Here is a 12,221-nt window from a genome sequence, read left to right as displayed (position 1 = left end):
TCCACCCTTCCTCTTGCTTTTCCTTAGAGGTAGTTTGTTGGATTTTCCCTAAAACATATCAAAATACAATAAAAACAATAATAAATCTCAGAATATCTGAGAATGCAATGTGGCCTGACCCGTTTAGATAAAATACTAGAAATTCTATAAATTTGGTGTTTAATTCTTTGCAGCAGTGGTTCTAAAATCATGAACTATGGTGTTCAGGTTCATTGATAGGAGTAATACAGTACATATGCCCATTTACTTATATTAGTAAAAAACAGAAGTTTCAAGTTGAATTCATTTTTATTACCTATAATAATTATTTTTTTGGTGGAGGGCTAATAAGAATATCAAAATGAAATAGGTAAGAAAAATAGTCCACTGCATCTTCATCAATGTGAATCTAAGTAATATGAAAGTCCTTTAAAAAATCCTAACAGTTTAATTAAAATACTTAACCTACTATTAAAAATAGCATTTTACTTAGTATTATTTGTATACTACTTATGAAAGTTGTATTAAAAACCAAGTTAGATTTATTACTTCTTCTATCTCTCTTTGACTAAATAATGTGAATACCTTTCCTAGCAATTTGAATTAGGCCCAAATTTGATGGCTATCAAAGGCTAGATACGGAATCCTAAGTTGGGGAGATGATTATAATATAAACCCATAGTTTAATTCCAATGAAAACAACTTTAAAGAAGTCAGTGAAATAATAGTAAGTTTGGCTCTTTTGTCATCTTTACTTTATTCTTAGTTTATCAATTTTTATCCTACAATAATTCACACATTCATTCAATCATCAAGGACTATTTCAGGAAAGGGTCCTTCAGGTAAGGCCATACTTGGTGTCATAGTTATATGTAGACCTTGCCATGAGATAGCTAAGTGAAAGTAGGCAGCAAAATAAAAAGGGGTCTTCTTCAATTAGAAATCTTTTCACTATGTTTTTGTAAAAGCAAAACACTATAATAAAATTTGAACTACCAGGATCCTATAAATCATCTAATGTAATACCTCTCAAAGTAGGTCTTCAAAAAAACATAACATTAAATAAATGAATAGATTTAGAAAATCAGTACCACTTCAAAAACCAAGACTCCCTGCAAAAAACACATTTAACTCAACAATTTACTAAACTATCTACTCAAAACCCAAAGAAAAAGGTCTTTAGGTATACTAGCATGAAATACATAAATAGAGAAATATAAAAGTACAATAATTATGAACGTATTGGAGAAAATGGAATTTTCTTACCCAAAGATGATTTTACAATTGATTTAATTCCTGCATAAACCAATGATCCTTTGTTGCCTGGAGACTTCTGATCCATATCTTCTGTATACTGCTTCATGAGTATTTAAATGCATAGGAAATACTAGTAATGGTACATAATAAAATATTTCAAAGCTAAATTCTTTTTTATTTGGAGCCAAATCATAACAGGCGTCAGTGCAAGCAAGGTGCTTCTCCTCTGTTGTAGAGCTATACTTTCTTCTTCCTACACAATCTGCAAAGTAGTATTTCAAGTTCAACAGTTTTAAACTTTACTTTGTAATTTTAGTATTATGTAACCTGTATTTGCTTATAAAACATTCAACATATTTAGACTGACCTTTCAGCAAACTTCAAAAACATTTCTACCTGATTCATCTCAAAATTCACAACACAAAGGATATAGTGCAGAGTATACCAGAGTGATTTGAGCTGTGGATCTTCATTTCCAGCTAAAATATGGTTTCTCCACACCTGTTCTGTATCAAGTCCGTACCTTGATAAAGCCCGAAGGCGCATCTTCGTTGCTATATCTTTCTCTAAAGAATTATCATTTTCCTCTTCTGCACATTCATACAAATGACGACCACAAGCCCACATTAAAGATGTAATTGGGCTCCAGGCAAGAGATATCCTTTCAAAAACAGTGAAGTCAGACATTGTTCGGTTGGGAGTTACAACTATCATTCGATTTTGACTTGTTGGATGCCAAGCAAAGGAAGCAATGTAATTGTCACAAGGTTGCACGCTTCTTTCAATTATCGTGGGTTCAGTTTCATCCCCAATGGGAGTGGGTGTATGCTGCATATCATATAATCTAATAATATTACTATCCCTTGTTAAAGTGGCAAGCAGACCAGTCCTAGTTGGACACCATGCTACTTTTGTTAAGGGTTTTGGTTGCTCAGTCAAAGTCAAAACTGGTTTCTCAAATTTCCTAAGATCCCATATTGCAACCTGACCTTCATAGAAGGAAGCAACACGATCATGGAAATATGGGTCTACTGTTACCCCTTGAACAGCTTTTGTATTTACAAACATCTTTTGGCTTGTATTCCGAAGATCAAATATGGCTAGGTTACGATGCATTCCAGCAAGGAGAAGTTTTTGGTCCCTTGGAAGCCAACAAAGAGAGAGACAGGCGTCATTCTGTCCTAATTCATAAAGTGGTTTTGTTACTAATAATGTTGTTTCAGTTTCACCTGCTGTAAGTCTCACTTTTTCCATGGGGACTATATCAGGAGTATATTTGCTGCAGATATCCCAAATCAGCACTGAAAAATCAGCTCTATGTTTATCTAGACCAGCTGCAAGCCAGTTACTATCCAATGGATTCCATGCAAGAGTATTGCATTGTCGTGCATGTTTTGGAACAAATTCTTTTCCTATCAAATCTTTGAACTTTGAGTTGTGATCTTGACCAAGACTTGTAAGTACAACTCGACCATTTGCTTGTCCAACTGCTAGGAGGCATTCAGGATCATAATTGAGATACCAGGCAACACATTTCATATAGGGTGTATCTGAATTTATTGACAGTAATGTAGCCGCAGAGTCTTCAGATAAACGTAAAGATCCAGCTTTGAGTTCTGAATTCACAGTAGATTCCACATGGTAAAGGCTCAATTCTGAGTCACATACAACAAATCTATCAACCTGGTGTGGTGCCCACAATATATCAGGTTTGGTACCGCTCATGTTTACTGATGTGCTCAAAATGTCCAATCAGGTCCATTCACTGAGTATCTGTTTAAAAATGAAAGTTTAAAATGTTAACAAAATGTAACTTTAAGTTGAATAAACTATTCAGAAAGTCAGGAAATTCCAGATATTTTTTTTCTATATGCTATGAATTAAAGACAGTAATTACTGATAAAAAGGGAAAAAAGAACTTCCTCCAGTAAGATGAGCTAGTAAAAATCTGAGAACCCCATTCTGGCTTTACTTCCCATGATCAACTATCTTAATTGCACTGTTATTAGTACCTTCAATTTAACCTCAGGGTTAAAATAACTTCAGTGTGGTGAGCAAATTAATAAGTATCATCCATTTGAAGGGAGTAAAATGTTAAGGAGTTATGAATCATGTTTCTAAGCAATAGTTTAGATCAGTACTATCCACTTGAACTTTCTGCAATGAAAGAAATGTTCTAGATCTGTACTGTCCAAAATGGTAGCTACTAGCTACATGTGAGTCACTGAGTCCAGGAAATATGACTAATACAAATTTTAAATTTTATTTAATTTTAATATAAATAGCCATATGTGGCCACCATAATGCAGATTTAAAGTGCAATGCCACTAGTAAGACAGACATCTCTTCCCCAACTTTCAACAATAAGAAGCAGCCCTACTGCAGAATAAACACTGAAATGTATTGAGCAGAAATGAGTTCTATTCCTAGCTCTAACATATGTATATTAGCTATAAGCAGAGGAAAGGCCTTTGTTTGGGGGTCTTTTGTTTCCTCACCTATACAACATAAGAGTTGGTTTAGATTAGGGTTTCTCAAACTTCAGTCATTAATGTACCACCTGTGCAGTTATTTAATATTTTTCTTTAAATTGGTTCATTTTAAAATCTGAAAATTGATTTTAATCTCCTCATAAGGTTCATGAGTTATAGGTATGATATGCTAAGTATATTTTTTTCTAACATACACTAAAATAAATATATAACTATTAAAAATACTTGACTGGTCCTGGCTGGTGTGGCTCAGTTGGTTGGGCATAGTCCTGTGCACCAGGAGGTCGCTGGTTTGATTCCTGGTCAAAGGCACATGCCCGGGTTGCAGCCTGATCCCTGGTAAGGGGACGTGCAGGAGGCAGATAATTGCTGTTGAGCTCTCACATCCATGTTTCTCTCTCTCCCCCCCTTTCTTTCTCTTTCTCTAAAAATCAATAAGCTATTCTTAAAAACAAAAACAAAACAACTTGACTGTGTTTTACCAAAAATCACTGTTTATGACCAGTGATACACACACTGCACTGCGGGAAACTGAATTAAGTAATCATTAGAGGCACTTTCAGCTTTTAATTCTATAAACTTTAAGTATCAAAATGAAATTTTTAAAAAGATATTCTAGTAGTTTAAGCACAAACTAAAAACAGCCGTTAAAAATGATATTTTAATCATAAAAGCTACTGTACTTACAAAAATATAAATGCCTATTTCTAACCAAATCTGGCTAGAGAAAATTATAGTCTGGGTTAAAAATGAAAGATATTTAATCTTCATGGCAATTGGTATGTGTACAACCATGGTGTCAGTTCTTCAAGGGTGAAGCTATGGTTCATTCATTTCTTTAGGTATGGAGCCTGGCATAGGCTTCTAATAATGATATACTAAATAAATTCAACTCAGACATACTTGCTTTACTTTTTAATCTTGTAAAAGTTTCAGTCAAGAATTATCAGTCTAGAATTTCAATAGACTCAAAATTTAGATGACTGGGGAAAAAACCTTTGAGAAGAATTCTTATGCTGGTTCATTTCCTTCCTTAACAGATCTGAAACCCAAGATCAATCATTTCAATTACATTCCTATCAGCACCCTCAATTTCTTCACTTCAGTGCCAGTTTGGGTTGCCTTCTCAACCCTAGATCAACTCAATTACCGTATTTACTGTCCTCTCCTCCACTAAGCTTCCGAGTGCCACAGCTCCGCAGACTGATTCCGTAAGAAATTAAGGTACACAACATGCCTGGCCTGTGGTGCTGTTCAGCAATTGTTTTATTCATCTTTCTACTGTGGCTTAAGCAGGTTATCCAACCCCTGCTTAAAACCCTGTAACGATTTCTAACTGCTCTCAGTACAGAGTTCCAAATCTTCAATACTTATAAAATCCTGTATGTTCCTGCCTCAAAGCACACCATTCTCCTCCTTGCAGTGTTCTAGCTACAGTGTCCTTCTAGACTGTACACCACCCCTACATCATCTCTGCAAATGTTGTTCCCTTTGGTTGGCGCATTCTTCCTTCCCTTCTTGGCCAAATTAACACCTGCTCAAGATGGACACCAACCATCCTCTCTCCATCCCTCCCCAGTCTACGCAAGGTTACTTAGATACTTTCATTGGACAGTATTCCTTCCCTTTAAATCACCCTCTCTGACTCTTCTACTAGATTACAAGCTCCATAGAGCAGGTAAAGTATCTTTTGCTCTCCATTTGTATCTCTAGTACCCAGCACAATATTAGGCCCTTAGTAGGTACTTAATAAATATTTGTTAAATGAATGCATTTGTTAAATGCTCCCTCTGATACTTATCACTGCTATCTCCAAGTTTTACCAATCTCCTCATGCTTCTACCCATTACCCTTCCAAGTAGAAGCTGGCTCTAGCCAAGAGCAAAGTGCCCACTGTCATAACTGTTCTAATGATGGGCAAGAGCCCACAGTAAGCCACCCTAAGAGAGGATCACTCCAATACACTGTCTTTCATTTATTCTATAAATATTTATTGAGCATCTTCTATGTTCTAGACACTGTTCTAAATGCTATGAACACAGTAGTACATAGGGACAGATAAGGTCCCTGGTTGCTATGGAGTGGATTGTGTCCCCCCAATATTCACATGTTGAAGCCCTAATCCTCCATGTGACTATAATGGAGAAAGAGCCTTGAAAGAGGTGATTAAGGTTAAACGAGGTCATAAGGGTAGAGCCCTGGTCTAACTGGTGCCCTTATAAAAGGAAGAGATACCAAAACTCTTTCCCCACCATATGAGGGCACAGCGAGAAGGCAAGCTCTCTGCAAGCCAGGAGGAGAGTTCTTAGCAGAACTGGACCACAGCGGCACCTTGATCTTAGACTTTCAGTCTCCAGAATTGTGAAAAAAGTTATTTCTGTTGTTTAAGCCACTCATTCTATGGTAATTGTTATGGCAGCCCTAGGAGACTGCATCTGTGCTCAAGTTATGTTCAATCTTAAAAGAAAATTTAAAAACTTGAGAATGAGAAGGAGAGAGGCACCTCATATAGTAAATGGTAAGTAACTAAGACAACAAAAAGAAGGAACAGATACTGTCAAGTAATGGTTTGTACTCATGCAGAGGAAATCTCTAAAGTGGAGGTCTCACCCATATTCCTATCTCACTGAAAAATAATTGCTTAAAAAAAAGCATACTTTTTGTCTAGGATTCCAACCTACAATCATATCTTTACATGAATGATATATGGTAAGAAAACTTAGTGCCACATGGAAAAACCCACCTTAAACAACAAATAAAGTGTTACTGTAATTTTAAAAACTATTTGATTTACATGACACTCAATAATCATCAGCATTTCTTTGATGATAAGCATGCAAGTACTTATACTATCATCCATAAAATGTGATCATAGTAACTCATACAGAATGAAAGAACTTCAGAGTTAGAGACTAGTAAACCATTCTCATTTCAGAAAACATGAAGTCCAGATGCTTTGGTTCTTGTCCAATACCTCCCAACTCCCATTCTAGATTACTGCATAGAGAAAAAAATCAGCTACCTCATTTGCAGGGACCTGCCCAAACTGAAAATACAGGACCTGTCCTGTTCAAAAACTAAGGCAACAGCGGAGCATTAAACCAAGTACCAGCCCTTCTAAATGATGAGACTCACAGGTTGCATATCATGAAGCTGGCCCTGAACAGAGTAGTACACCTATAAGCACAATCTTAAAAAATGTATTTCTTTATAATCCAACACACAATATAGATGGAATCTGGCTCATGAACACAGGTCACTAGGAATATGGTAGAGAACAAAGAAAACTGAAACTGGAGTCAGAAGACCTCCAGCCACTCACTAGCTAGACCCTAACAAGTCCCTTCATACTCCAAGACTATAAAACGGAGATAGAACCTAGCCTATCTCCATCTCACAAAGTTGTGACAATCAAATTGCGTTCTTCACATCACAGAGATGTTAGTATCACTATGGCTCCCTTAAACATCCCTGGAACTTAATGTTTTTAAATGCTGGAGACGTGGAAAAACTGGGGGTGTAAGCGGCGGAATCTGCCATAATTACAGTTAATATTTAGATTCTCACCTTCAAGTCTAACAAGTCAAGTGCTCACTTCCCATCAACGATGTCTGAGCAAAGGCAAGCCGCGTGGCCTCTGTGTTCCTCACCAGAAGACCTGTCACAGCGCCGTCCAACAGAAGTACCCTGTGAGAGCCACCGATGTAAAATTTTCTAGTAGCCACAATGAAAAATAAAAAGAAATGGATGGAATTAGATTTAATGTACTTAACCCAACATATCAAAAGTTTTACCCTTTTCAACATGTAATCAGTGTAAAAATTATTGAGCGTTTTTAACTTTGTTTTGGTACCAGCTTGGAAATCCAACGTGTATTTCACACAGCCCATTTCAACCCCACGTGGCTACTGGACTGTGGAATCTATAACACTAGGCGTACAAGGCCAATCAGCCTTTCACATCCTTTTTTTGGGGGGGGGGTCGTTTTCAACTTTTATCATTACCAAAAACATCATTTTCAAGGAGGTGCACTGGACCTATATGCAAATTACCCTGAAAGTTATTCTAAATGCCCGCAGAGGCCCTCATCCGCTAGGCAATGGAGCAACGCTGGCGACATACTCGAGAGGTTTTATTTACCCTGTAGGAGAATTTTCGTTACTCCTACTTGCCGAGAGCTGACTAGCCCGCGACAGGCCCTTCAGGAAGCGTCTGACAGAGCACAACCGGGGAGGGCTCGTGGCCATGCCGGGTGAACCAGGAATCGGGGGGCGGCTCCCACGCTCCAGGCACCTGGCTGAGCCTCGGGCCCTTGGCGAGCGCGCACCTCCGCGCGAACCCGCCGCGAGCACGGCGGCAGCGCGGCCCCAGCGCCCGGGAGGAAGTCCCCGCGCGCCTCCGGCCGCCCGCCCGCCGCCGCGAGGCGCCCTCGGAAGCCCCGCGCCGTTCCCGCAGCGCGGAGCGCCGCTCCCGGCGCCGCGGCTCCAAGGAGGCCCCCGGGCCCGCCCCCGCCCGGGCCTTTCAACGGCGCTCCAGAGCCCTCGACTCCGGCCTCCCTTCCGAGAGAGCGGAGACGCGGCCCGGGCCGCACTCACCGACCTGAGGAGGCAGCGCGGCCGCCGCACAGCCGCTTCCGGCCTGCTGGCCACCGCTCCCGCCTCGGGAGTCGGGACACGGGCAAGATGGCGGCGCACCCGTCCCTGGAGCCCACCCGGCGGGGGTCCACGACCCCTCAGCCGCGCCTCAGAGACGCGCGGCCACGCCTCGGGCTCGGAAGGGGAGCTCCCGGCCCACGAGCCCCGCCCCTCTGCGCGCCTGGAGTCGCCCCGCCCAGGGGCGGGGTTACTGCCAGGAGGCCCCGCCCACCGAGGGCCTAGGTTCGCTCCTGCAGGCCCCGCCCCTGGAGCTCGGGGCTGGATCCCTGGCCAGCGGACCCCCGCGGCTTCTCAGAGCCGCTTTAATCGTTTTAAGCACGTCATACGCCTTAGTTCATTGGATCAGTTTAAAATTTCATTAGAAATCTATGGCCATCGATGTAGTAGAAAGGCCAGGGTATCTGGTTCACGATTTATGCGCTCATTGTCTCATCCTACAAACAAGTCTTGAGTGCCCGTGGTGCACCCGACGCCAATGCTGCAGAAGCGGGAGCGAACCGAAAAGGGGCGCCCTTGGCGGAAAGCGGGCAATGAGAGCGCTGCCTCTTGGGGGCTCCCGCAGTGCTCCACCGGAGGGGCGCCCCCTGAGTCTGGAGAAGTCAGGAACGCTTCCTTGAGGCCCACTAGGCTGAGACAGGGAGGAAGAGTGTGGGGTTAGCTGGGAAAGGGAACAGGGCGAGAGGGCTGCAAGAGGGGAGCCTTCCTGGGCCGAGGAAGGGCAAGGGCAAGGGCAGGAGGGAGGGCAGGGCAGTGGGAAGCAGCGGGGTTCGGATGAGTGAGCGGAGGGAGTGGGGAGCGACTAAGATGCATTTGGATACCAGCTCGGTAGATTTAGATGACCTTTTCCTAAAGGCGTTGGTGGGGTCATTGAAGGTTCTTAAACCAGGCGAGGGGTGTGATCAGTTTGGGGGAGAAAAGGGAAAGGGCTTGGGTAGGAATCCGAATGAGAGACGATGATGACCCGAATGACCAGGAGTGTGGGGAGTGGATGGAGAGAACTGTGTGGCCTGGGTGATGCTGAGAAGGTGGGATGACTGACGGAGGGAGGGAGGGAAAAGAGGATTCTAGATTTCTGGCTGCGGTAACAGTGAATGGTGCGGCAGGTGTTACAAATCTGATACAGTTTCTTCAGATGTCTGGCGACCTTTGCTTGTCTGTTCCTGTTTAAAACTGGATGGCGTTGAGCTCCTGGTGACTGATATAAATGAGCTTCATTCTGATGACCTTCAAGGCAGATAGTTTTGGTAAGAGGATGAGTTTGGGGAAAGTATTGCCTGTGGGGGTCTGAGGCTCCTTTTTACTCCTGCCATTGAAAAAATGGAGACTGAAGACGACAGAGGGGAGATACCACAGGATTTATCACTCCAAATACTATCTTGCCAACCTCCTCAATGGTTTGGCTTTGGCACCAAGTCCCCACATGCAACCTCAGATCGATACAAGTATCTTCCGTATCCACTCCTATCGCTTTACTTACTGCTTCAGAAAGAAAATCGGAACTATCAGGTTGGAATTCCCACAGCCCCTACTATTTTATTTTTCCATTCCCAACATCTTCATTCACACCCATTCTTACCTCTGTTTAGCCGACATAGAGGAAGAAGGCGGGATGTTTCCCACTCTTCTGGGACCTCACACCATCAAGCTCCCCCTCTTCCATGTGTCTTCAACCTCTCCATTCCAACTCCTTTTTTACCTTCAACATACATTCAAGTCACCCCCCCCCCTTTTTTCCTCAAAGGAGAGGACCATGGTCGCTCTCTCTAACCCCACGTTGTCCTGTCTTCCTTCGAATTTACTGCACTCTGGATTCCATGTCCACCACTCCACCAAAACCGCTCTGGACTTGCCGCTGGTTGCCTTCCCTTTCTAGAATATATGCTCCACATACCATTCTGTTATACCCCCACCCCCAAGTGCTAGCAAGGTACCTGGTGACCCAGGTAGAGATGACTATTCCTTTGCCTTCCTTTTAGCTTGCTTGGCTCTATGAGAAAGTTGTGACCAGTGTCATGTGAGTAGAACTGGATTATGTCCCTTAAAAGGGAAGCTGCTTCCCTTCTCTTCCTCTCCTCCCTTCCTGCTGCCTGGAAAATAGCAGACAGCGTTTTCCTTGTGGGCAGTGAACTGTTAGTATAGAACTTTGGATTTCCTGTAGTGCCTACTGCATAATATGTATTCAAAAATATATTTACTAAGTGGGAGAATGCACTGTATTTTTTTGGAAGATTAAACTGTATCAGAGAATTTAACAAACAGACTGGTCTGAGGTTACACTAGTTGTGTCTATCAAACATGCATTTTGTAATGGATGCCAGAGTTGCTAAAGTTCCATATCAGGGCGTTTTTGTTTGTTTGTTTTTAATTTAAACATTGGGGTTGCTAACAGAATGTTGTTCATTTTAAGCTCCTTCATTTATGCTGTGGTGATCCAGGATAGGATTTTTGTTGTGGTGGTGGTTTTAAACCAATAAAGGATAATTGAAGAACTGCTAATGTCGTTCCTATTCCTGCTCCCTCCACCGCAATCCAGTTTCTACTGGAGTGTGTGACTGCCTAATCTCAACTTTCTTTACTTCCACATGTACAAAACAGTCTTTACCTGAGAGCAAGTTTTACTCTTAGGCCTCAAGAGGAAATTTTGGCCCTGTAAACATGTGACATGGCCTAAGTAATCTTTTCACAAAAGTTGAGTATGAAATCTGAGATATTTCATATATATATATTTTTTACTTTTTTAATTATTGATTTTTAGAAAGAGAAGAAGGGAGAGAGAGAAAAAAATATATCGATTTGTTGTTCCACTTATTCATGCACTCATTGATTGTTTCATGGATATGCCCTGACTAGATATTGAATCCGAAAACTTGATATATCAGGATGACACTCTAACTAACTGAGCCACCCAGCCAGGGCCAAAATCTACGCTATTTTTAAATGGTGGTTTTCAAAAGTCTTCTAGCATGCTCCCAATGCATTCTATAAGTCAATACAGTTATACATTCTTGGGATTACATCTGACTTTGTCACAGTAAACTTACATAGCTGTGAAGGTTATGATTTTTAATACATTTTTAACATTTAAAATGTAAATAAACTGTTGTATCACACCAAATATATCCAACAAAATTTAAATACCATAATAAGTTTTTCTCACTATATTTCATTCAAAATTTTTGTGATAAGCTATTCTTTAATTGTAGGAAATTCTATATTATTCTTTTTTTTCTTCTTGAATTTGTATTTTCATTCTTTCTCCCACTGAATTATTTGTTAGTTTGTTAACAAAAAACAATAGAGCATATGCTATGTGCCAGATACTTTACAAGATAGGCTCACTTAACACTCTGTCTAAGGTTGGGTGCTCTGAGAACCATATTCTAAGATGGAGATTAGGATATGGGATACTTATTAGGGAATATTCTTGGGATCAACGCCTGTGGAAGGGAGAAGAAAGATACAGGAATGAGAAGCTGAGCTGCAATTTAATACCAACAAAGGCCTCAACCAATTCATGGGAAATGTTAGTATTGGACTGGCTCTACAAAGATGTCTTGACTTGGGACAAGGGTCCCAGGCCTTTATCCACTGATGTGGATGTGTCATTGATGTGAGCTGTTCCTTGAAGGAAGCATGACTTGGAGTGAGTCAGTTTTCTCAGGCAAGGCCATCCTCGAAGAAGGCTGACAGCTGCAGGCTGGCAACTGGCAACACTCCCAGCATCTGAAGGAATAAGTCATTCATTACTAAAGGGGGTGCAGCATGGAATCCACCACAGCTTTATGAGGATGATACTGTTATTATTCCCATTCTACAGATGAGAAAACTGAGGCACAGA

General features: G+C 41.3%; 1 protein-coding gene across 3 annotated transcripts in view; it reads right to left on the bottom strand.

Annotated features, from left to right (window-relative positions):
- MIOS (meiosis regulator for oocyte development) overlaps window positions 1-8,537 on the bottom strand; it is a 29,454-nt gene extending 20,917 nt beyond the window's left edge. For 2 of the 3 annotated variants that reach the window (XM_081147824.1, XM_081147826.1), the window contains exons 1-4: window positions 8,328-8,537; window positions 7,296-7,442; window positions 1,668-3,009; window positions 1,246-1,344 (exon numbers count right to left, since the gene is read on the bottom strand). In XM_081147824.1, the coding sequence (XP_081003950.1) occupies window positions 1,246-1,344; window positions 1,668-2,961 (1,393 nt within the window). In that variant the 5' untranslated portion in view covers window positions 2,962-3,009; window positions 7,296-7,442; window positions 8,328-8,537. Of the gene's footprint in view, window positions 1-1,245; window positions 1,345-1,667; window positions 3,010-7,295; window positions 7,443-7,868; window positions 8,079-8,327 lie in introns of those variants that run through there. The other variant, XM_081147825.1, reaches the window with a different exon arrangement.
- Window positions 8,538-12,221: the final 3,684 nt, after the last annotated feature.

The sequence above is a fragment of the Miniopterus schreibersii genome, assembly GCF_964146895.1.
Source record: "Miniopterus schreibersii genome assembly, chromosome: 9".
In the NCBI taxonomy this organism is placed as follows: domain Eukaryota; kingdom Metazoa; phylum Chordata; class Mammalia; order Chiroptera; family Miniopteridae; genus Miniopterus; species Miniopterus schreibersii.
This window is presented reverse-complemented; position numbering and strand designations above follow the sequence as displayed.